This window comes from Manacus candei, unplaced genomic scaffold, assembly GCF_025592945.1.
Source record: "Manacus candei isolate 608988 ecotype Guabito, Panama unplaced genomic scaffold, ASM2559294v1 h1tg000088l, whole genome shotgun sequence".
Classification (NCBI taxonomy): Eukaryota; Metazoa; Chordata; class Aves; order Passeriformes; family Pipridae; genus Manacus; species Manacus candei.
In genome coordinates this window covers 3,799,400-3,825,529 of record NW_026138136.1, presented here as the reverse complement: position 1 = coordinate 3,825,529, position 26,130 = coordinate 3,799,400, and the positions used below count along the sequence as shown (strand labels likewise).

Here is a 26,130-nt window from a genome sequence, read left to right as displayed (position 1 = left end):
CTTGGATCGTATTTCATTGATTGCTACTGATCTTTAAGAATGTCTTAGTTCCTTTAATCTGTTACTTTAGCTCCATCATAAAATCGTCTCTTTGTAATATAAAACCCGTTCTTCAGAATCTTTGTTCATATTCTGTTTTTAATTTGAACTAAATTTATTAGAATCCCATTGGCTCTGGCTATCTACACCATGATGTTCATCTCTTATCGAGACAGAAGAGACACAACAAACATGAAGTCTTCATATCTGCTAAAGAGAGAAGTTTAATAAATGTTGATCAGCTGCAACCATGATCCTGTGCAGCAAGTAGTGCTGATACTAATCAGGTACCTTTGCAGCGCTCTTTAGCTGATGGAAAGCACTGGATTAATATTTTTCAGTGACTATATTTTTGACCCAAAATGCAGTCTAGGTGTGGTTACATACATTCAATATGAATTCTCTAGTAGTTCTGTCCAGGAAAAAAAACAAAACCACAGAGCAATGGTACCTCTGTGCGGAGAGAGGAGTTTTAAATGTAGGTCATGAGAAATTTATTTAATTTATTTCTTGATTTAGACCTCTCCGGACCATCAGATGTAAGTAGTTGCTGTTCAGTATTGCTTACATAAACATATATCTACTGGATTAAAGACTAAAATTTTTGCATCCATAGCATTTGTCCCACCCTGTTAATGCACAGCTTTTTCCCCAGTACCTGCTGTTATAGTTTTTCCATTTTTCATGGAACAATTCACAGGAAGTTTGTGTATAGCAGTGACTTTCCAGCCTCTGGTTTTGACTGTCAGACTGAAGGATGAGCACTTAAATTTCAGTCCTTACTTCAGCAAATGCTCATTTGAGCAAAGTAGAAGGGTGTTGGCTGGAGAAAATGACAGCAACACTAAAGCACACTGGTTAGCAAATGCTTTGGGAAGTCAAAGAAGATGGACTGAATTCCCTTAAAGTAGGGAACTGCTCTCACATGAGCAAGCCTACCTGAGATACTTACTGAAAGCAGCAGCTCTACTAATCCAAACAGGTTTTTTTCCTCTCACCTGAGAGAGGATTTTCCTCCTTATATTTACTCCCACATAATCAATGCAAATTTCAGTAAGAGCATAGTCAAGTCAGCATTCAGGGCTCCTTAAGAATCTTTATCTCCTTGCACACTAGAGCCTGGCTGGCAAAAATAGTTCAAGTTCATAAGCATTTTTTCATGTAATTCAAATTAAGTTTAAAAAGGAATTCAGAAATAAAAGAGATTTCTGATGCAACAAGAAGCCCTTGCTATATATGAAGGAATAAGGATATTTTATGTATGTCATGTACATGCTTGTGATGTATTTTTAATGAATAACTTTCTTCTCTTTCCAAGGCCAGATCTTAAAATAAATGTTTAGGTTCCTCCATTCAATTAAAAAACATCTCCACGTTGTCTTTCAGCAAATGTACAGCCCTTAAACCTTCATTCAAAATTTTGTTCTTGTATTTGATTTCAACCATGATGTTGAATATATATGCACCCATAGTGCAGACATTGAACAACCCTTCCATCTATACAGATACTGCAAGCTATTACATACCTGTTTTTCTGTGAGGATGACACGGCCAAGGAGCTGATCTTCCAGCCCTTTCATAGTAACAGTAAAGTCAATCACAGTTGTTCTTGCACTGATTTCTGGAGTATAGACAGGATTAGCCAATTTGGTTGTCATATAGAGGGCAAACCCATTCATCAGATCTACCTCCTTGTCACCTACTTTCACCTGAAAACAGAACATATTAGTCAATTTTCAAAAGCTGAATTCAGAAAAAAAAAGTTATTTTATCCAATGAAAAATTTATGAACTCCTTTTTTTTTTTACATTTTAATGTACACTTTTTAAACTTTCTGCTTAATGGGTAAAAAAATCCTTCAAACAACCCCATGAGTTCACTGCTTATTTTCTAAGTGCTGTAAAGGTCTGAATCTCATCGGTATTCAGACTACCTGATACCCAGCACCTGTCCTATTGGGTTTTAATTTCATGTTTACAATTGATCTTACTTTGAGTGCTGAACCAGATTTTATGAAATTTTTTTCCAAGATGTTATCTAGAGCAGGATCAAGTTCCTCTCCAACATCTTCAATTAACAAAGGTCGGCCAAGGGACAAGCAGTCTTCTATGTGACTTCTGAAGAACTTGTGGTTCATAGCTGTAACCTAGGAAGGTTGATTCACAATACAGCATGCATTTGTAAGCACACAGAAATCAGCATAAAATCTACTAAAACTTAAAAAAATTATACTCATCCTGGGATATCTACACAAATGATTACATTTTAGGGACCAACACTTGCCTCTGCTGAAATGAAGTTTTGCTTTGAACTTAACATTTCTTTGTTGTTATCTACTTACTTATTTATCTGCATTTCTATCTAATCACAGTAATATCTTAATACCTTTTAAATATTAATGGATTTATGCTTAGAACACTAATGTGAAGTAGGGAAACATTTATGGGGTTCAGACTGGGTTCAGTGTTACATAGGAGGTCTGCTATGCCATCAGATGTTGAATTTCCAATTCAGTTCTACCAGTCTTAAAATTGCTAAAAATCACATAGATTCCTTTTCATTTATTTAAATTTAATATATTTAACGTAAGTCTTTGAGATGATAATTTAATAGCCTTTCCAGGCATCTATTAAGCCATGAGTTTGGGGTGGATTTTTTACTAGAAATAAAAGTTAGAGCAGACATGTTTTTAAAATAAATCCTTGTCTTGCAGGCAATGCTCTTTAAAAAAAAAAAAAAAGCATATTTAAAACATCTACTGCCACATTACACAGTTTTAAACCAGTATATTATTTAAAAACTAATACTGTGTTCCACCACTCTGAACTTTTTGCTTTGTTATAATGTAGCAAAGTTATAATACACCCATACATGTATCTGCCAGAACAGCCTGTTGCCTACATTTTACTCCAAATTAAACTGAGGGGTAAAGCTAATGTATGTGTGACCAACAACATAACCCTAACAAGACCATAGCAAATCACAACATCCCAGATGTAAAGCCATAATCTAAACACTTGGGCATTGACAGTCTTGATATAACCCTTTTCCTCCTGGACTTTACGGGGAAGAACTTGGATTCTTATAACACAGCTGACACCCGAGCCAGGAAGTCTAAAATCCCATAACTGACTGCATTTTCATGAGTAAAAGCTTCCTCTGCATTTAGAGGCCGCATATGTGTGTATTCAAAGCCCTGTAAATTTTGAGAGTCCTCTGCAGCTCAGTAGTTAAGCCCCGTTGGGATTCACAAATTTCATATGCTGAATATTCACACATACTGAACACTAGGCAAGCCTGGTAGACGTTTTTCTCTGGCTCATCTGTCAAATGTCACTTGCAGTGTGTGAATAGTGGGAAGAGAGGAAGTTGTATTTTAATCTACATCTCCTAGTCCCTGCTTCGGTGAGTACATGGTGTAAGATCCTTATGCAATTACTGGACCAGAGAATGGAATGGAACCTGTGTGTTCACAGTCCCCTTCTGCAGGATGCATATGGCAAGTGCAGCCCCTTGGAGGGCACTCAGTGCTCCTCAAGGGAGGGAGCAGGAAGTTGCAGCTTGAAGGACATTAGAATTACTGGGGAAAAGGCTCTCCAGCAGGACAAAAAGAGTCCGTGCAGGTCCCTAACTGAAGGAGATTCACTGTTGCCACTCCTGAGCTCAGACTGGCAGCTCTCTGAAATCCTGAGTAGGAGATGTAAGTCTCAAGGCAGATGGAATATAAGATGCAATTTTCTCTCTATTGTTTCCTGTTGGTTACTTACACTAGCCTCTCTTGATCCAATATTTGGCAGTCAAAATAAGGTCTGATATAATTTAGAGGAAGCCGTGTTATCTACTGCAAGACAGTAGATTTCACACACTCACAAAATGCCTAAACACTTCTCTGAATACCAGTCATACATTTTAAAGGAGCTTTTCATCATATTTTAGTAAAGACATCCATTTTTCCAAGATCTTTGAATATTGTACATTATTTTTCTGTTTCTTAGACAATACTTGCTGTTTCTACCAATCTTTCTACACCAATTTTTGAGCATATTCAACTCAGCAGAAACTGGATTTGGTGTGGAATTGAATGTTTGGCCTTTTTTAACAGTTCTAGGAAAAGCAGATCTAGATCGAGCTTTAGAAAGTTAAGGTTTTAGTTAATGACATCACCATGGGGTCATCAGCTCTCTGGATGTCACCATACTTACATTCATTCTCAGTTTCTTTTTCTCATCCATCACCCTCATTTAGAGTGAAGAGAGTATACCATGGTACTCATGTGATAATCTACAATTGTAGACAGACTTGCTGTACTATCAACTCACTCTTTAGTGTCATGCTTGATCTGGCCTGAAAATATATTATGTGTTTAGATTTTTATCATAACCCATCTTATCCTTACTGGTGTAACAAAGCATGGAGAGTCAACTGATTAGAAGGGAGAAAAAAAAAGACAATTTTAAATTAAATAGAAGATCTAGATTCCAAACAGGATACACTGCTAGATAGAAAGTAAGGAAGGGGGATAAATTAAGCAATAAGTATTTTTATCACATGCATTTAATCAAAATGCAGTCTAAATTTGGACTTTGCATTTGATATGCCTCAAAGATCACTAGATTTTCATCTTAATTCGGTCTACCATTCTTTTCAATTCCTCCCTTTTTCTTTTCCCCATTTGCCTCTTAAAAGGCTTACCCTAAAATATTATCACCAAGTAGCACCAACTCCCTGATCCTGTCTGGTCCATATTTGCAAGTCTTTTACTTCCCTCTTTGTTTCTCTTTGATTGTGGCATGCAATAAAAAGATTCATCATAAAAATAGATATGGTATAATGTATCTTTCCAAGCCATTTCACCCTGATATTGATTAAAGATTCTGTGTCACTCTTGTTTTAATTTCTGGCTAATTGTATACCATAAACATGCATCATATAATGCAAAATGACACACAAAAAAATAATTGTAAATTAACTATTTACCTGAAGTCCATTATTCCTTTCCTTATTTTTAATCCAGATCTTTCCTTGACCTTGTGGATCAATCAGCAAAGGATATCTTGATGCTTTTGTGACAATAATGCCATTCTGAATTGAGAGGTCATCGTTTGGAAGACCCTGGACGTTCCATTCACCCACAGTAGCATTGTCAACAAGCATACCAGTAAGATTCAAGTTCTAATAGAAAAAATGTAATTACAAAATTAGTACCAGGTAGAGGAGTTATACTAAAATATCTGATGGATGTTTTTTCTTATTATTCTGATCATAATGCGTGATAGAGTGCATTTGGTAGTTGTTGCTTACTATTTCTTTTCTTTAAAGTTCAGTGGCTAAATCATTGCAGTTGAGCAATAATGAAAGTGAATTCTGTTGAGACTTTGATGTGCATCAAAGAGTTTCAGAAAAACTCTGAAGCCAGTTCAATATCTAATGACAAACTGATTTTGGTATTAGCAAACTCTTTTCCTGCTAGGTGGAGAGGAAGCATCATCTTGCTCACAAGAGCTTCCACCTGCTGAAAAGTATGTATATGAGTACAGGATGGCTTGTGGGAGACTAATAGAAGAAAGAGGAGATGTGCTAAGGATCAATAACCATGAGCTATCATAGAAGGTTATTGTTGCTAAGTCAAGACCCTTCAAAGTTTACATATTCTCCTAAAGTTTGATCTGTGCATGTCAACTAACCTGTTTTATTTTATTCAGTATGAAAAGTGACTGGTCTCTCAAAAATGTGTATGTGAAGAAAACAGGGCTTAAAATAACAAACCAAGTTCTCCAATTTAGAAAAGTACCTTACTAAGGATTGAGAGTTTAAAAAGAATAAAGTTGAAGGGTTTTTTTTATTTGCTCCTTACATTTTTCGTTCAAGGATTCCTATTTGTAAGCTTTCTCTACAAATATACATGTTTGAAAGAAAGACATGAAAGAAAGAAAAAACCTGCAAGTCCTGCAAAAATCACATAATTCAGCATCTGAAGCCCAAAGCAAAACTTCAAATACTGTGAGGCTTGTGATGTAATCATGGGAGTTACTGATACCAGTGGCTGCAAGACTCCAAAGCCTTTTTACCCTTTTGATTTTTTTACTTCTATAATTACTGAAGACTTTGAATGAAGCAACACAAACCATTCTCAGAAGATGGAGAAACTTTAGGAGTCCAATTTCCATTTGTGCAAAGGACAGAAAAGCATTTAATAGCCAAATTTTTCAGCAATTGGAATCTAAAACCATATTTAGCACCTTAAGCAGATGAGTAGGATCTAAACAGCTTTAAATTTTTTTCTTATCACAGCAAGAAGTATCAGTCACCCTGCAACTCTGAAACTTAGCTAATTTAAATGCCTAACTATACAGATAGATAACTAATTTTAAATAGGTCTTTTTAAATTGTTATCCCTAAATCACTCATATGGTCAGTTAATCTGTGACAAAGTAAGGCAGATGTCAAGCCTTTTGCTTGAACTGCAAAGCTGCTCTCTTTCCTGTGGTGTGAAGTATCAAGAAAGGCCCATATGCTACCTTTCGTGAGTAGTTAATTCACTTGAAAAAAATTAAAACTCTCTTCCACCCACTATCAGTGAAATCATAATTCTGTCTTTAATGGGAACTATCTAAACAGAATGTTTATTATGTTTTGAAACTCGTTAATTATGGCATTCTCCATGTAACCCAGACATATGTGGGGGAAGAGGGTGTGGGGGGGAAAGCAACACAGAAACAATCAAAAAGTATTCCTCAAATTTTCAAGGATGCAGCTCAGTAGTAATGTGGTCAGAACACCTTCACAGGGGCAGAATTTTACTTCTTTATATCTTGCTTTCTAAGGACACTATACATCCAGTTTATTATCCTTAAATAGAAGAATTTTGACAGATATTCCCCGAGGTAAGTAGCTTTTAAGAACATTTTGTACAGTGAATTTGAGAAAGAGCCTCCCTGGAGTGAATGTATGTAGGATAACTCCCGTACAACACTGTTAAAGAATCTTGCCTGAAACTGCACTGTTCCTGGTACTTTATTAATAAATCCATCTTGGCCTTACGTATTTTTTATAATCAGGAGCTTTCAAAGTGCTTTGCTGGGCAAGTAAGAATAATTCATCTTTGTAATTCATAGCATAAACTTGGCCGGACTGTGAGCTTCACTCTGTCAGGTCAAGGTTAATCAGCATTACAAGAAGCATTATGCACCACCTAACCTAAAAAATAATAAAAAAGAGATTCACAAGTAACTCCTATTAGATGAACAAACCTCTCACAGCACAGAGGTCTCCTTAACAGAGGTTTTAAGAGCCAAATCTCACAAAACCTGAAAAGAAGAGGCATCAGTGATCTACTTTTAACTGCTTCACAATGATACAGCCACAGCTGTGTACAGGTTGCTCACTAGCTCACAGCGCTTTTCAGCAGCACCTGCTCTGTCAAAAGCTTTGACAGCTGAGAACAGGAGCCATTTGAGCTAAATGCCTCAACTCCTGTACTGAGAGTAAGAGAGAGTCCCTGAACTATTTCTCCAGTGTTTAACTGCTGAAGAAAACGTACACAAGTATTCACAAAATCAAGTGGAAGAAAACGTAAATTACTCAGAAAGATAGTTTTGATTATTATGGCCTAAATTCTGCATTCAGCATGAGTATGTCTTCCAGGTGCAGGGAAGAACATTAGGCAGACCTCCTAAAAGTCACGGAATAGGAAGAAGGCTGCTGCTGGCCATGAGCAATGCCTATGCACCAGAACAGCTGCCAGGTCTGGCACTCTTGAGAAAGATAGTGGTGAAAGGAAAGAATAAGATTCATGTGAAGGATCCTGCCCTGTATCATAGTACCAGCATGCAGGTTGCTCAATTTAATAAATGTAGTATATGAAGAGGCAGAGTATATGAAGAGGCAGAGCTGCTTGATGGGACCCTAGCTCCTGCATTTTAGACCACCCCTGTCCACACAGACACGGGCCAGTTGAGGAGATGCTGTAATGTCAGACTCACTGGAACAGCCTCACTGGTGGCAAATGTACATGGAATTTAAAAGCTTAGGCTGGAGCAAGCTGAAGTGGTGTAAACCCAGCCAAGTTTTAACTTAATAATTTCCACAAGATACATCAAATTAAACTAAAGTAAATGATGTGGGTACATGGCAGAGGGTATAGCAGGAGGGTATTTATTGACAATGCATGGAAGTGCAGAGGTAATGTTTCCTCTTATGAAAAGGTAAATACATTCTAAGCTGACAAATTTCACTTTGTTTCCCATATTATCCAATTTCCTCCCAGGACAGCTGACCTCAGACAGCATCTCTCAGATTTGTCATAGCAATGGTTTACACATCAATCTTGCAATATCTGACAGTATAAAGAGGAACTTCAAACATATTGGTTTACAAGCTCCATTGTCAACTGTTCAGATTTTTTATTTATTAAAAATTTGATGGAATATTACAGTCTGCATATAATCTTTACAATTATGTACATTTGTGGAATGAAATGTTTGCATATTATTTCTCTTGCAAGGCAAAGAGTAAGGTCAGGACAGAGCATCAACACTTACATTACTGTATGGAATCTTCTCATTGTCCATTTCTTTCTTCCACAAGTGGAGCAGCAAATTCCTGTACTCCTGATTGAAAGGTCCAGAGTAAGAGAGAAATCCAGTGGCCAGAAGAACATTCCCCACCAAATCAATAATTTGATTTTGAAAGTTTTTGCTGCTTGCTGTCCATCGAAGCTGTACGTAAAATATTATAAAGAAGTTAGCTTAAGCAGACACAAAACTAACAGGAACAATCTAAGTTAAGAATTTATCTCTTTCTGGTAAATAATTTTTCTTTGAACCAAGAGTATTTTTTACTTTAAATCGTTCTTTTCAGAACTAGAAGTTTGCTTGGGAGTGATGGCAACCACCTGACCTAGTGGAGAAAAATCATCTTTGCCAATAAGTTGGCAAAACCAGTAAGAAGTACTTTAAAGAAGGAATGAAGTGGGAGGGACAGGATGACCAACAGTCATGTGAAGAAGAGGAGCACACAAAATGTGTAGGGTGGTATAAACAGTAGGGACCTTGTTATCAATAAAACGGTGCTAATGGAGGACCACACTAAGCATATCCACATAAACAAAGAAGTGCCTATCAGACAGAACGATGGGGACAGCTTTCATACTGTTTATATGAAATTAGCACATCTGTGCACCTCTCTGAAGTGCTTGTACATGAATTTGCACAGAATGGAGAACAAGCAATGATTCTGCATGTGGTTGCAGAGCCATGATGTCATGGGGACCATGGGGACATGGTGGGAAGACTTCCACAACTGGGGAGCTGCAGCAGCTGCATACAGGCTTGTTAGGAAGGACAGGCTGGGAAGGTGAGGAGTTTTCTTTCACATGAGAGAGCTGTTGCAATGCATGGAGTTCTGCACCTGAGATTCAAGGACGGACAACATGCCAGTTGAGAGCTTATGGGTTAGCATCAGAGGGCAGACCAATGTGGGTGATGTGTGTGTGCTTGTTACAGACTGTGTGATTAGCAAGAAGTAGATGAAGCCTTTTCCAGACGATGGGAAGAAAACTTGCATTCACAGGCCCTGGTCTACACAGCGGACTTCAGTCACCTGATATCTTCTGATAGGACAACACAGCAAGATACAAGCAATCCTGGAAGTTTTAAGGATGGCACTGAAAAAAGTTCTGAGCACAGCTAACTGAGGATGTAATGAGGGAAAGGCAGTTCGCTGAACCTCAGACTCACAGAAAGAAAGAACCAGTCAGGGATGTAAAGTTCGGGGGCAGCCTTGGCTGAGAGAATTGAGATTGTTTAGCCTTGAAAACAGATGGTGCAGGGGGGATTTTACCTATGTGTACAAATACCTGATAAGAGGATGTAAAGAGGAAGATACCAGACTCTTTTCAGTGGTATTCTGTGAAAGGACAAGGGGCAAGGGACACAAATTGGAACACAAGAAACTCGAATTAAACACATAAAATATCCCTTTTTTACAGTGAAGTGGTCAAGAACTGGAATAGGTTGCCAATGGAAGTTGTGGAATTTTTAGAAATATTCAAAACCCAACCAAACAATGCCTTGAGCAACCTGCTCTACTTAACCTTGCTTTGAGTGGAAGGTGAGGGTGTATGTATTGCGTTATATGATCTCCAGAGGTCCCTTCCAATCTCAATTATTCCACAATTCAGTGATTTCATGAATATTATTTTTAATACATTTAGAAAATAAAAATTAATTAATTAATATTTTTTGCTTTTCCCTTTCTCTCCAGATTTCTGTTCCATTCCAATCGCTCAGCATGCAATCTTGGTCAGGACCTATATGTTTCAAATTTAGAAAATACACACGTAACCCAGTGTGAGTTTAGCCCAATGCTCCAAGTGTCATATATAGTCTTTAAACTTTTTGTCTGAATTTTCAAAAGTAGAGTGGAGTAACAGCTCTTACAAGACCTCATATCTCAAGGCTTCAGAAAACCCACAATAAAGCACTGTAATTTCCTATTTTGGTGTTGCTCTTAGATTTAGAAATTCACTAAAAAATATGATAAAGCATCTAACATTTTTTGACTGATATACTTTGAAGTGCAGTTATGCAAACAAATCATGAAGTCCTAGCCTTGCAGGACGCAGTGGTTGAAGTCAAGCCTCTTATCAATTTTGACTTTGTGTGAAATCAACCAAGGAATTAACAAAGCAAATAATCAGAGAGGTAAAAAGAGTATCCTGCTTCCTCTGAAAACCTTCAGGCTGAAGCCAGAAAAATCTGCATAGGAAAGGTAAATTTCAAGCTCAGTGTAGAGGATAACAATCAGCCCATAATTCTGCAAAAGGCTCCAGTAGAAGTCTGAACTTCAATTATAATTCAGAAAATTAGTCAAGCTTCAAATTTGTATGCTTGTATATTCAGTGAGAAAAAGAGAGTAATCCTTCTTATAAATATTTTAGGGCAATTATTTAGGTTAAGCCTAATTCCTCTTCTTACTAAAGCTAAAAGGAATTTGGTTCCTTGGCTTTAAATCTGAACTTCATCCTAATATGAGTCATATGATATGACATAAATCTTCATACAGAAGAATTAACACAAGAAATTGTTTTACTTTGTTAGATACACTAACTTCAAGCAAAACAACCATACATATAACTAAAAAAAGTGTCATATGATATCAAGATGTCACCATGCCTTGAATTTTTTGAGCCCTGTTAACGATCATTACGAAATATTCTCAAAACTGCCCACCTACTTTGTGTGGAAACCTACCTTTTCTCCACCTAATCCTTCAATCAGAGCTGTGGCATTGTTCATCTTCCTTCTGCATGCCTCAGCATCATCAAGCAAGGCCTGCTTCTCTTTCATAGCAGCATCATACATGGCTTGTACCTCATTCAGTTCCATTTGCTTCTCATCCAGCTGGATTTGTGCGCTATTCAGTTCCATTTGGGCAGCTGCAAGTCTTCCCTCTTGCAAGGCTAAATTTGCCTACACACATTTAGAAATAGAGAGTAGTTAATTCTTATTATTTGGCAAGAGCAAATGACATTCATTTAATGGCACATATTGTACTGCATTGGGTACATTTAAAAATTATGCATGTTTATAATGACAGAATTTTTTTCTTTTTACTTCTGGAAGAAAAGCATAGCATCAAAGTTATTCAAGGCAACCTTAAAATGTTTCAATAATATTTCCAGAGTGATCTATTGATCACACAATGACCAATGATTTTAAATCACAACACACTTGAAATAGCTGTATACTAGATACATGAGGCACCCTATGCAATGTTTTACGTAATATATTCTCAGTGCAAAAGAAAATTAGGATTGTTCTCATTGATTATAAAATAATAATAATGATAACAAAAAGCACTCTTCTCCTCTCTTTTTCCATCAATTACTTCAACAACAAATATATAACAAATGCATTTTTTGCTTCTCTGGAAAGTAAAACTCTAGAGACTTTTCTCACATCTCTATATAAATTTGCATGATGAGTTACCAGTCATTTAAATGTGGCCTCTTAACTGTTATATTCCTAACAGCAGGGAAACAATATTCTGTGAACTCAGAATGTATTTCCATATATATGTTTGCAAAGGATTAGAGCCTGACAAAGTTCTTATGAAATTCACACTTACAGATAAAGGTTGCTTCCATTTACTCTGAATATTTTAAAAACTTCTTTAAATATCATGTATCTTATTTCTATTTTTTTTCTTCTATAAGAGTTATGAAGATGGAAACTGTAAAAACTGTTTTATTACAAATATGAAATTTGACACTCACATTGCACGACACTTAAAGAGTAACAGTACAAGGCATCTCTGGAATGACTTTTAGTGAACAGTAGAACCACGGGTTGAGTTTTCACATAAAATCTTAACTAAAAATATAGATCTAATTCTTATCAAAATATGTTAAAATCAGCAGATTCTTCTTCCTTTGCGTAGGGAAAAAAAAAAAAGAAAAAAAAAAGAGAGAAGCCAAGATCGGATTTTGAGATCTAGGCATAGCAAAAGAAGCAGCTTTAAATCTGGTGTATTTCAAAAGATGGGTCTGTGGGCAGGGAATTAGAGAAGTGCACATGTACTAATCATGAAGTAGATTACCAATATCTATGTATATGTATGTTGTATACATGTATATTGGATACAGGTAAATCACACGTATCTGTGTGTATGTATATTAGTAATCTAAGTATAAATAGGTAGTATATGCTAGAGAATAGCACTGTCAGCACAATTTCAGTTTACTGTAGCCACCTTGTCTGTTGACAGATCCTAGAGATAAAAAGATATTTCAGAACCGAGATAAACCAGCAAAATGGCTGTTCACAAAATTTCCATTATGTAAGACTGCTGACATATTTTTACTTCACTGTTTATCAAAGAGCACATTAAAGAGCATCTCCTGTTAAATCAGTGAGTCTTGTTCAAATCCAGCTAAGCAGACTTCAGAACCACTAGTGTTATTTTTTAGTGAATCTTGGACTATCAGGAAAAGTTTAAACAGTAAAGGAGTTTTGAGGAATTGATGTACTGTTACTGTGTCCTGCACCAGGGGAGAGGTGAGAAGGGTGAGGTAAAAGAGAGAGAGACACACAGTGTACAGCTCTTTCTGGATCTTAATAGGAAAGGCCTGACAACAAATGGCTTAATAAGATAACTGCTTTGAAAAGGTTCAGGAGAAGAAAGCAAACATAGATAGTGAGTAAACTCTACATCCCTTCAGATGCTGGGCACCTAGCAGCAACAGACAGAGTCTGGATAGTTTTTTCCATGGCATCCTGAGCAGAGCAGATCCCGTCCATGGAGAGAAAACTCTCTCTTTTGGTCATTCAATCTATTATAAACTCCTCTTATTATTCTGTCCTATTAAAGCAGTTACCTCACTAAGCCATCTGCTGTCAGGCCTTTCTTAGTGAAATCCAGAAAGAGCCCTGTACTAGCCCTCTTCTATCTCCTCCCTTCCTCACTGCAGAGCATTCTCAAATTCTCTGAGAGCTAAAAATGGGAGTAAAACAATGTTATGACCTATTGTTTCAGCCCCAGATGACAAAAAGTGAGGTTACACAGAGAACAAGATCCTTGGAGGGTCAGGAAGAACAATCTAGGGAGAACAGCTGGAACAACAGAGAACTTACACCTGGCTGTGTGTATTCATATTTTACCTTGACATTTATCACAGCAGGATGTGAACTTCAATGGAAAAAGATGAGCATGTGAATTCCCAATACATATGAGCAATGATGTCTCATAAATATGAAAAGCAGCAATAAACTATCCAGAAATGTGAAAAAGATTGCTAAAATAGATTTCCCCATTCTTAAAAGTTCTTAAAAGGCTATCAACCTTGAAGATGTAGTGACAATGAAAAAATATTCCAGACGAATACAAAGGAAAAATATATTGTATTATAAAAAAAAAACAAAACACCAAAATTATTTACTTAAGACTACGGGTTCTCTAGAAGATGACTTATAATAAGAAACTATTTTACAGACAATTTAACCAAAGTTCTTAGCCAATTTTAGGGTAACCATAATGAAGTATGAGACATTTTAGTATTAGTTTGATTTGTAGGTTACTTAATCATACGTGATGAATAATGGTTGGTTGCACAAGAACGACAGACAACATAGCAGGATGACAAACCTAGGTGATTCCCAAAGGCAGAAAGACTACTTGTTACATATTACCCTTTGAAATCATCACTATTTGCTCTCTCCCTGAGTTGTTGTTTTTTTTTTTTTGAAACTCGACTTCAAAATTATATGGGTATAAACACAGCTTTTGTATTGACATCACTGGCAGTTTGGCTGGCAGCTTCCTGTGTAGGGCTTTGCCATGAGAGCAGGAGGTAAGTTCTGCTGCCAAAGAGAATCTTCTGCAAGCAACTTCATGCAAAGATTTCCAGCCAATAGAAGGCAGGAAGTGTATTTCCCAACCACAAAGAACCACTGCAGCCTTTCTAATTTTAGTGGCATTGCTATGTGAACAAGCTTCACACCCTTCATTTCAACCCTCTGAGTCACGGAGTAAAGCAAGGACTCACAATTTGTTCCAGCTGGATCCAGTATGAAAGCCTGAATAAATGGATTTTATGTGAATGAATCATGAGGATTTGAGCCATGAGATCCACATTCTTACCTGCGCTCCCAGAGAGATGGGGCTACATTAGAACATGCCTAGGCTCACGTGAAAGCACCAGATTCGGCCTTTCCTTGCCATTTGCATTTTGGGGAACCAGACAGACAATTCTCTGCTCCAGTCAGTGCCTCTACCTGCTCTCTGCATCAGTCTGCATGGGGCAAATATGGAGACTACCTCTGCCAACAAGGGCCACAGACTAAATAGTCAAGCAGCTGTTTTTCCTTCTTCCAAGCTGTCCTCAGAGGGGACTTCATAGCAGGTGGTAAGGTGATCCTGCATCTTTTAACCTTTTTGTGTTCCACATAAAACCAGAACAAATAAACATGTAATTAGAGTCACGCTATACACTTAAATGAAACATGTCCAGGACCTTTCTCTGGCACTGAGATTAACTAGCATAAAACAGGTCCTTTAAGCTCTCCTAGTCTCTAAAACAGCATGATTGTGTGCAAACAGCCTTGTGGAAATGGTCCTTGGACCAGGCTAGCTCCTGAAAGATGCCCAGAGATTGCTGAGAAAATGCTGCTTAGCCAAGACCAAATTCACACTAGGGATCATTATAACAATTTAACGGGGCAGATGATCACTTTCCAATGCCTGGAAAAATTCACTAGTACTATTTAATTTATAAGTATTGACATAGCCGTTAAGTTTCTCTGTGATTCACTGCAAACTCAATTTTGCAAAGTACTGAGCATATCAGACCCTGATCCAAAAAGGCAGTTCAATAAAAATGACTTCTCCAACAAAAATAAGCCTTGTACCATTTAATTCTATATACACCTGCTCTTGAATTGAATGCCCAGACCAACCCCAAATCACTCTGAAGAGCAGCTGCTGCTCAGTAAATTCAAGAAATGTTACTAGGAGAATCCATTAAAAAAAAAAAAAAAAAGTGGCCAAAACTTTAGAGTTCACTACAGGTAAGGAAGATTTGGAGCTTTCTGAGCACTTCTTGTGTTTAAAGAATTTTAGCTTTTCAAGTTCATCGTTCTTACAGTCCATTGAGCACTCACTGCTACTGGACTAGGCCAGAAGGCTTCTTGCACTTGGACTGTCACTTTGCTCCTTAGCCTCAGGGGATGTGCTGAGTGATCATCTTTGCCTTTGCTTCAGTCCTGTTCTGGGCACATGGTATCTGGCTGAAAGCTCTTCATGGAAATGCACTCTCTAAAATGCTCTGTCTTAGATTGCTGCAGATTTTTCCTATAGACACTCCATTGGTTTTATATCAGCTTTCTCAGAGATTCAATATCACGATACACTTATATTCACCATTATTAAGGGAAACATTGTAAAGAGGTAAAAGCATAAACAGGTTTTGCAGACATTCCAAAATCAATTAATACAAAAAAAGCACCCAACCAACCAACCAAACAAAAAAAGAAAGAAAAAAATACCTACATGTATATATGCGTACATATGTACACATGCAAACAGATCCCTGCAGAGTGACATTAATAAATCTTGGCCTAACTTTCTTTGATATCACTGACCATTCTTTGGAATTAAAATAACCTTTGAAAGGCACAGAGATCATGTCTCTTACCTCCTTTTCACAGTCTCTACTAGTCACTGAAAGACTTTCTGTATTTTTCCGAACTTTTCTGTTCAGTTACGTGTCCTGACTTCATTCTGTTTTGTTAGGTGATCTAATACTCTCCTTCACCCCCCAGAGTATATGTTCATTCCACAGTTATTGTGGGCCTTGAATTCAGAGTTGTATGCTTGCTTTCCTGCCCAGTGGGCATCACCTTGACAAGGACACATTTATTTAAACAGACAACTATCAAATTTCAACACTCCTTGGCTATTACCTCTTCCTCGGGTGCAAATTTCCTCTTATTGCCTGCTATGGTTTTTAGTTCAGCATGGAGACAAGTGAAAGCAGAAAAGGCAATAAAGTCTCATATTTAAAACTGAGTCTGACAGGGAGAATCCTCAATATCAAACAGAATTTATAAACTGTAGACAAATTTCCCTTGATCATCATAACAGGCCTAAGGAAAACTTAATTAAAATCACAGGAGACATCTCTAAGGGAAATTATACTCCTATACACAGTATTTTAATTGGGGGCTAACAGCAAATCACAGCAAAAGTCAGGGCTTCTCCATTCTGCTGTTATTCTCTTCCACTCATGGACAAATAGCAGATGCTGTCTCAAAATTCTCAGGTTAATCCAGCAGGTGTTTTATTAGGTAGCAAGCTAGAGAGGTTCACCTTCGTGCTGAAGGTTTATGGGATAATGACACACACACAGTGACCACTGTATGATAAACAACTATAAAGCATTGTATTTTCAGGCAGCATTCGGTTATACTTTCTGTGTTTGACTCTAGCTAATGAACCTTGGGCTTCAGGCCACATATCTAAAGAATCTCAGTATCCATTCCTAGAATTGAGTTAATTTTTGCACACTATACTTACTAAAATATAAGTCACCATCAATTAGATTTTACAAGTTGTCATATTTAAGGCAAACAAGGCACTGAGTCTCACCTAAGATGCAATTTAAAAATATATTGGTTCGATTTCGCAGGCGTTGAAGGGGATTTATAACCTAGAACAGCCATTAGGATAAAGCAGCTTGATTAATTCATTCAGTAAACCTGGGTGAATCACACTGTGCCAATACTTTATGCAGTTTAATTGTACATTTACTTTCAATTATTTTCTTAGCATCACTCCACTACTTCCTGTAATAATCTCCTGCATACTTCAAACACCTTCTCCCTCCCTCTGTCATCTTCAGTTTTTAAAATATTTGTGACTGTTTCTATACCTGACAATAGGCACCACTTTTCCAGGATATGTGTGTTTCGGTTTTTATCAGCTACAGTGTGACAAGAATGCAAATACTTGAACACGAAGTTAAATTTATATGTAGTCCTAAAGTCATATATATTCAAATAAAAACCACAAGAGCACTTTTTCAGCTTTCAGAGTTGTATTTGCATACAAAGTCACTATTTCCCCTAGGTCTTGCTCTCTTTTATAGCTCTCAGTAGCAAGATTTCAAATTCTGTTTTCATTAGTGAACATCCCATTATTTGAAAAGGGAACAGCTACTTATATATCACAGAAATATAGCCTTCTCTATCAGTTACTTGAATAAAAAAATATGCTTTTAACGAATTTGAATCAGATGTGTCTAGGTATACTAAAAGATTATGCCAAGAGTTTTGAATATACCATTGATACAGTGGCTTATTCAATAAGAAACTGAACATAAGTACAGCAGAAGCATAACTGATTGAACGTATTTCTTCAGAAAAGAGCCATAAAAACCCCTGTAGAAGCAATGATTATAAATCATTATATAAATATTCAAAGCCCTTTTTTTTATTATGCTCATAAATGAAACATTTCCAAGACAATAAAGCTATCTGTAGGAACGCAGATAGCAGTAGCTGATCCCTTTTACTGTAATTCAGTGTTACAACAGGATTCTATGCCCAGTGACTACTTACTTTATTATCTATGTACTCTTGAATGTCGTAGTTCGAAACTCCAAAATTTGTTTAGAGAGATGAATTCCAGCTAAATTCACTAAAGAATAGTTCTGTGCCAAGAATGGTCTCTCCTCTCCCAGATTTTACCATGGCCACAGTGAGTAGGCTTCTTCCCAGGCCAGTAGGAATGAGGAGTTTTCTTGAAGCCAGAGTGCCTGGCACCAAGTCCAGAGCAGAGAGGGTATTGTTATCTCCCACTTACAGCTAGCCAGGCTCTATAAAGAACCGATTGAAAAATGACTGCATTCACACAAGTAACAAATGTACCAGAGGGTAGCTGTGTAAGAGGAAAAAGTTGGCTGGACATAACTCAAGCTGTGTATACTTGACTTCGTAACCAGGTGTGAAGAAACAAGAATCTCTTGTAACTCATGATCTTTTTTAGCCAAAATAATACAACCTTTTTTCCACTCAACTGTATTTATCCCTCAAAAAAAAAAAAAAAATAAAATGAGCAACAAGAAATACCTTAAGAGGAAGAACTTCTTTATTGATGCCATAGAAGTAAGCCATTGCTTGTGTCCATGAGCAAAGACCTGCTACATTTCCACACACTTTTTTAGCAGTCTCAAGATTATAATCCTCCATATTCAAATAAGGCTCTAAAAGCTCCACAGTTTCTCCTGTAATTGAGTCCTAGTCAATGGAAAGGAAAAATTATTTTTTCAAATGGATTTTACAATTAGGTCTGCTTCACAGAAACATTTTTATTTTTAAAGTCATAAGGCTATCAGCTTACAGAATAAATTAACAGAATGACACTGTTGTCTTTTACTCTTATAAAGGACAGATTAGTAGTTTTCTGTGAACTTGTAAAAATAAGTAGCACTTCCCTTGCAACAGATGGACTTGAGTTGCCATTTAATATCTCTATTTGACCCATAAGATTTACAGGCATTACTTGTACCCATAGTTCCATGACAATTTGAGGTGATCTAAGTTACTGTTGCTACAACACTGTACCTTCTTTCCCTTCCCTCTCAACCAGATGTTCTTGCCCCATCTTTAATACCAATCACCAATGCTCAGTGACCTAGTTTGGAAGCTACCATAATAGCATATCATAATACCGTAATGACAGAAATGTAAGTCAGCGAACTACTGATTAATTTATTTCTAGTCTAGTTCCAGGAACAAGCTTACCATGGCATCAGACAGGCACTGATGTGAACACGGCTAAGGGAGTCAAACGTAGCTTTGGGAAGGAAAAGGGTGAAACTGCAAGGCACTGACTTCACTTCACTGACACTAATCCTTTTCCTTAACCTTAAAAGAGATTTCTTTCAGCTGTTATTCTAATATCAGCTTTTATCCCCCTTTCACAATCTGTTGAGAACATGAAAAGCCAGATCTTTGATGATGGTGGTTACTTTGTAATTATGTGTCAGAAGAAAATGGAATTCATCTTCTTCAGCAATGTAGAGAGTAGAAGAGCTTATACAGGGTAACAATGGTTGCTTAACAATAGAGGTGTTAAGAATCTTCCTTTTTTTTTTTTTTTGGCAATGTATTAATGCCTTTCTTTTAATGCATCTGAAAATCAACCACCATTCATACTGTCAAGCAATTTACCCTTTCCCTGTTTTCTGCATAGTAGAAAGGGTTGCCTTGTCTGATCTTTAGCTACTCTACTAACAAAGACATTCACTATATCCTTCCCAAGATCAGCCATGGTGACATTTTCACTATGATCACTTACTAAAATGTATAATGGTGCTGGACAAACATTTTGCCTTTTTTTATCTCCTGCTCAAAATTATGAGCTAGCAAGCTGGCAAAGGTGGAGGAAAGACCAATCAGCAATGGCCTAAATTTCTATTCAAAAGCTTGGAAAATGTCACACTTTTCCTTCTAAGTAATGAATTTTAAACCCAAAGAACTACTTCATCCACTAATTTTCATTGCCTAAAAAATTATGAAATAACAAAAATCTCACAAACAAGTACGCAGCATTGTCTACTCAGGACTCCAAACATAATGAGCTTTCTTGTCATATATACTCAGAAAAGAGAAATGACACAGAAGGACAGGATGACAAGTACCCCATCAGGGATAGAAGCAGTCTAGTATTCTACACCACGTTCATCATCATCACTTCCTGCAAGAACTTGGTCCCACAGAATTTGTTCTGACTCCTCTGAGTAAAGTTAAATGTGTTGCAAACTACCAGTAGGAATACATACACTATTAATAAGTCCCAAAACTGGAAGCCTCATTAGAGAGAAGCTTGAGTAAGGAGTGCATAATTAGTCCCTGCTATCTTTAAACTCATTTCCTCCTTCTGTTTAGTGAAAATAGCACTTTGAAAAGTGACTAGATTGACAGGTCCAGGAAGAAAACTGTCTACAGAGGCAGTGCAAGTTTCCACATGGTGCCTCAAAAATATGGCTCCCTGAGAGAATTGGCTCTTGGGGATAGTGAGAATGATCTTTACAATAAAAACACTGCAGCAGCTTAAAAAATGGATCAGCAAAATGCACAGTTGAAATAGATTTTTAAAAAAATCAGTGTACAAATGAAAGAGTATGTTCTGCAACATTGCACAAAACCCAGGTTTTGCTGAAACCTGGTCCAGCTACCTGTGACATTCTTTTTTTTTTTTCTTACAGAGAAATTTTCCTTGTCTCACAGTTCAGTGAATCTTGCTATAAAAAAGGACAAGGTTATGTCCTGGCAGAAATAAAAATCTGTGTTTGCTTTTATTTTTCTTACAGTTGATATTAAGTTTCTCAGATCATTCTTCATTTTGCTACTTTTCAAGTGAAAGAACCTCAAAAGTTCCCAAATATGCCAGTATTTTTCCTGACAGGATGCTCATTTTCTTCTGTATTTCCTCTTACCTCCCTGCCAAAGTGGAGACAGAGTTATAGAGTGCCTTATAGGCAAACAGGCCTGGTAATGCTGGAGAAGGTGAGCCATTTGAAAAATCAAGAGTGGTCCCTTCCAAGGCAAATTCTTACTTAGAAGCAGGAATTGACTGAATAAATATAACACAAAGGTTCTCAAGATTTGGTCTATTGCTTGGGATACTTCTGTCTGCAATCAAAACTGTGTAGCCCAGGAGAAAATTGTTGAAATAACAAACCATGAAAATGAACAGGAATGGAGTCACAGAGATATCTATAACTATAGGTACATGAAAGCCTCATCTGTTTCAAACTACCTTTATGGTAGAAGGCACTTTCATGTGAACTCTGAAGATAGTTATAGGAGCAGTAGTGCCCCTGTTAACTTCTTACCTTCTGAAAAGTAAGCAACATGTTAAGAAATCCTGAATTATTCATTAGCTTCTGAGCCTCAGTCCATGATGGCTTTACACCTGGGCGTTCTTTATCCAGTGTTACTGCATCTATTTTTCTTTGGAATAAAAGTAGCACACAATCCATAATCCGCATTATCAAGTGAGGAGGTTTACCCAGTTTGCGAACAGTTGCAATGTCAGAAGGTTTTATTGTCTGAAAAATCATAGAAGAAAATAGTTCATTTATTTAAATTAACTCAATTGCAAAGAATGATGTTTTTCTTGGAGGACTGTATCTGTAATGCAATTATCGCAGGTTTGCAGGTCACTGAGACACACTTCCACAGAAAGTCTTTAAAGATAGTACCACTCAATAACTGCTTTATAATCCAACAGTAGAGTACTGTCCATCTTACCTCTTCACCTCTTCAGTTTTCAGGGTGTTTTTCTACAAGGTTTTACAGGCCAGTGCTAGTTCTTTCAATCTCTTTTTTTCCCTCCAAGTCAGAAGCATGAGCCATGTTATTACAAATAATAATCATTAACCACATGCATGTTCAGAATATACTTGATTCTGACCTGCAGGGCTGCCTCGGCTTCTTCCAGTGCAGGTCTTGCAGCTTCAAGCTTATCTTCTGCTGCTGCTTTATCAATGGCAATGTCATCCACAATAGCCTGAGCCTTGTCTTTTACTTTTTGCACCTGCATTTTCACTTTTTCGGCAGCATGGGCTTTCATAGTTACTTCTAATAAAACTTCATCAGCTTTTTTTGAAGCTACAGCCAAATCTTTCTCCTTCATAGCCAACTCTTCAGAGAGATGATTTACTGAAACCTCAGCTTCCATCAGTTTTGCAAGACCTGTGGTGGACAAATTCCATTTTAGCAACAGGAAGACTTACTGAGAGATAAACAGTGGGGATATTCAAAACAAGTCACTCAGATTTCTATTTAGAAGCACCAGTGAGTGGTCTCATTTGTTGAACACCAAAATTAAGCAGGGGTAATATTTTATTTTTCTTTTCTTCAAAAGATTCTTCAGAGAGAGTGAATATGAGTATTTACTTACCTTCTCTCAGATTTACTTTTAGCATGCTTAAATGTGAAAACTAGGATCTCAGTAGTTCCTTCACATGCATACATGCAGGTATTTCAATTGCTAACTAATAATCTGAACATTCATAAAGTTCACTGAAACAAGACCTCTGCATATTTTGTAATCACACACAACACAGCTGAAAACATATGAGTCTGCTTCCAAATGAAAGCGAGCTCACAGTTTAAGTCCGCACTTTTAGGTTCTTTTATTCAGATTCTTCTCACCCTTTTAAAAACAAAGAAAGAAACAAAAATCAAATCGATTTTACAGTACCTGTTCTCATGCGTTCAGACAAGCATCCAACACTGGCAAACCTTTCTTTGTAAATAGCTTTGTAGCCTCCGATGAAGGACAGGTAAGATTTTGGTGTCACAAATGTTCGTCGCCTATATCGTTCAAAATATTCAACACACTTTTCAGCAACAATATCTTGAATTGTTCCCATGGTGTTAACAACACTCCGTTTCACTTCCTCTGTACACTCAATAGGGTAGGAAGCTAAAAAATGCTGCGCAACTGCCACAAGAGCATCTTTAGGCCAGCGCTGGAACCAGTCCATGGTACAGCCTGAAATCAGACCTGGAAATTTGAGTGCACGAGTTCTGAATTTTTCCCCAACAGGAGAAAAACAAAGAACTACATGCAGGTTATTCCGAACTCGAGCAAGAAAGTAATTATAAAGATTTTCACCAGTGGGACTACGCCTTGGGTACTCCTTCTTCATTGCTGGTATCAGGTCTTGTGTGATTTCACCTATTTCATCTCGTGCAAAAAGATTTGAGACTTCACCTGAAGCCAAAACATTGTTCATGTACTCAAGAAAAGATTCGTCTCTGACTTCGTTGTCTGTGAATATAAAGACAACACCCTTTCCTTTTTGCCCAGCAGTACGGTACAAGATTTTCAGATCATCCAAAAGGTTGTTGGTGGCATATGTTCTGGAATAGAAAATTATTAAAGAAGGAGAGAACAAGAATTACAGACCATTTTAGGAGATATCTATCATCTGGAATAGTTTACTTAAGGCAAGGAAAAAAAAATATAGAAAAAAAATTAATACCATATCTCCTGGTTACGTTTTTTAGGTTTTTTTCTTAAACAATTCCCAAAGTGAATGCTCAGTAACGTAAATCATGAGAAAGGAGGTGAAATCAACAAAATAATGCGCTGGAAAAAATGATGGTGAGAGCAATACTATGTTTAAGGTAATTATAATGCTGCTTTGCATTCCCACGTTTGCAGATGTAAATTCTTTATTGGAAATGTAGGTTAATACAGCTGGATGAAATTGTCAAGTAGGTTTTGATACGTGTAACCATTACGTAAATATAGCTGGATTATCTTTGAAAGATATTGAGAGCAAGTTAAAGGAAATCATTAAGAGACAAGAGAAAACAAAACTGAGGGGTTTATTGTGGTTTTTACTGTATTTATGGTTTAACTAAAATCAAGCCCAGGAAATGGTATTTGAACATTATCACTTGGGCTGATCAACTCTGCTGCAAATGGAGACCATGATTGGTTCTGTCATTATGCCTCTTATGGCTGGTACACACAGGTAAGATTCAGATGAAGTCCACACAAATTAACCACGGATTTTAGATTGTGCAATAAAAAATGAAGCAAAGTAAGGTTAATAAAATGGCAGACTTTGTCCTTAGCTAATTAAAGCTGAAATTAGGAACCTCTTTGCTTTGAAACCATTCTCTTATTGCCAAGAATCTCTTCAAAGTCCTTAGTAATTCTTGCAATATATGCATGACCCATTCTTCACTATTTGACAGCCTCTTTTTTTTATATTCAACATGCCATACAGAAAATGTCCCAGTTCTCTTCCAGCTCCATCTTACCTCTGCTCTATAAATACCCCTAATGCAAGCACTGCAGAGCTTGTAAAACAGTCTTGCTCTTCAGTTTGCATATGTCAGCTACAGTTTTTACAGTAATTTGTGGTATTCTAGTAAGAAGATAAGAATTTCTCTAGCAAGTCAGAACAGCAGTCTATCTAATTCAATAATCTTAACATCAGCAATGTGAAATGATACTTAGAGAGAATACATGAGCCAGCATCCAGTTTTCACTGCTCATTCCATTCTTCCCCTCTCCATATTCATTGCCATTGTATGAAGAATACTAAAAAGTATGTCCATCTTGTCCTCTTGCTGTCCAATTAAATCTGCTGATATTGTGTTCACAGCCTCCTGTGGCAAGTTACAAAAGCTGACCATCTGCTTGTTAAATACACACTTTCAGCTACCTGCTTTTAGGTTGCCTCCAGTTAGCTTCAGCAAATGAACCTTTCCTAAGTGAATGAAATATATATTTGCCTTATTAATGCATTTTGAATCTTGCAAGTCTAGAGACTCTCTTCTGTGACTCTTCATTATTTTATTCCCCTCCTTATTTTGTTCCCTTTGTTCCTTCCTTCTGCTTCTGGGACACAGGAAAAGATTGTGATACATCTTTCTTTCTCTTTCCTTTCACCAGAAACCTCATATCATTATTCACAGACCTGATATACGTCTCTAAGGAATATTTCTCAGCATGTTAAATAGTTTGCAAAGTGAAATACACTCTGCTGGTCCTTATTGCTTACCACATTAAACCCTATGTCAAAAGAGAAGCAGAAGGAAGACAGTAGTTGCTCCCCATCCCTTCAAATTTCTATTAATTACTAAATTTCAGCACTACAAAATATAAAGACATTGATAGCAGTTGTAATAACACAGTCTGGCTACATAAGGATCTATAGAAAAAATTACTATTTCCCCTGGCCCATCAGCATTTGCCTATTATGCAGCATATACCAGAATATTATTCCATGTTATTTCTAGTGCAAAATTATATTTTATTGGGATATTACAGAGGTGCACTGCAGACTCAAACGCCCAAGGAAAGGCATATTTTTTGTCAATAGCATAAAGTCAGAAAAACAAAGACCCAGGATCTCTCATCTACAGATTGTGCATTTGCACAGACACTTTGGATCAAAAATGTAGTTTACAATGAGGGATTAACTGTTTGAGAGGTTTGCATTTCTTTAAGTTGATTGTGAGCCATTTATTTCTCTGGTAAATTAAGGAGTAAATGTCTATAAACGCTGCACTGTGTTACCTTGTTAAAGCAATCTGAAAGCTCTCATATCCAGCAATATATGATGCTAGTCTGGTCAGACTCTGTTTTCCAGATCCACCCACACCCACCAACAACGCATTTCCTTGTGGAGTTCGAATAATCCGTGATATTTTAATCAAATGGATGATTGCATCCTATGTATAGAGAGAAAAGGGGATGAAGAGATGTAAAAATAATACCATGACAAATGTATTATCAGCTAGAAGCATGTCACCAAGTAACTGCCTCTCAACAGCTACATGACTTCTCTGGAGCCTATGCCAAAGACTTAGCCCTGTACTTATCAAAATAAACAGGTGATTTCCCCCTGACTTCAGTGGGCAGCAAGCCTAGCCCAAAAGAAATGTCCTTATATGAAGCAATGTCATATGCGCTGTCTGTAGCCGGCAGAGCTGAGGGCATGCCCCCTAGAGGACAGAAGGAAAAGTTGAAAGGACTCCCCCTGCCTTCTAGCTGAGC

The 26,130-nt window shown here is 37.1% G+C and overlaps 1 protein-coding gene across 1 annotated transcript in view; it reads right to left on the bottom strand.

The window, feature by feature from the left end:
• The window catches only part of LOC127482479 (dynein axonemal heavy chain 5-like), a 158,229-nt gene that overhangs the window by 42,917 nt on the left and 89,182 nt on the right, over positions 1-26,130 (bottom strand). The window contains exons 56-65 of the mRNA XM_051812846.1: positions 25,651-25,805; positions 22,810-23,474; positions 22,018-22,298; positions 21,437-21,652; positions 18,666-18,833; positions 11,292-11,510; positions 8,580-8,756; positions 5,017-5,211; positions 2,030-2,185; positions 1,566-1,748 (exon numbers count right to left, since the gene is read on the bottom strand). Coding sequence (XP_051668806.1) covers positions 1,566-1,748; positions 2,030-2,185; positions 5,017-5,211; positions 8,580-8,756; positions 11,292-11,510; positions 18,666-18,833; positions 21,437-21,652; positions 22,018-22,298; positions 22,810-23,474; positions 25,651-25,805 — 2,415 coding nt within the window. The remainder of the gene's footprint in view (positions 1-1,565; positions 1,749-2,029; positions 2,186-5,016; positions 5,212-8,579; positions 8,757-11,291; positions 11,511-18,665; positions 18,834-21,436; positions 21,653-22,017; positions 22,299-22,809; positions 23,475-25,650; positions 25,806-26,130) is intronic.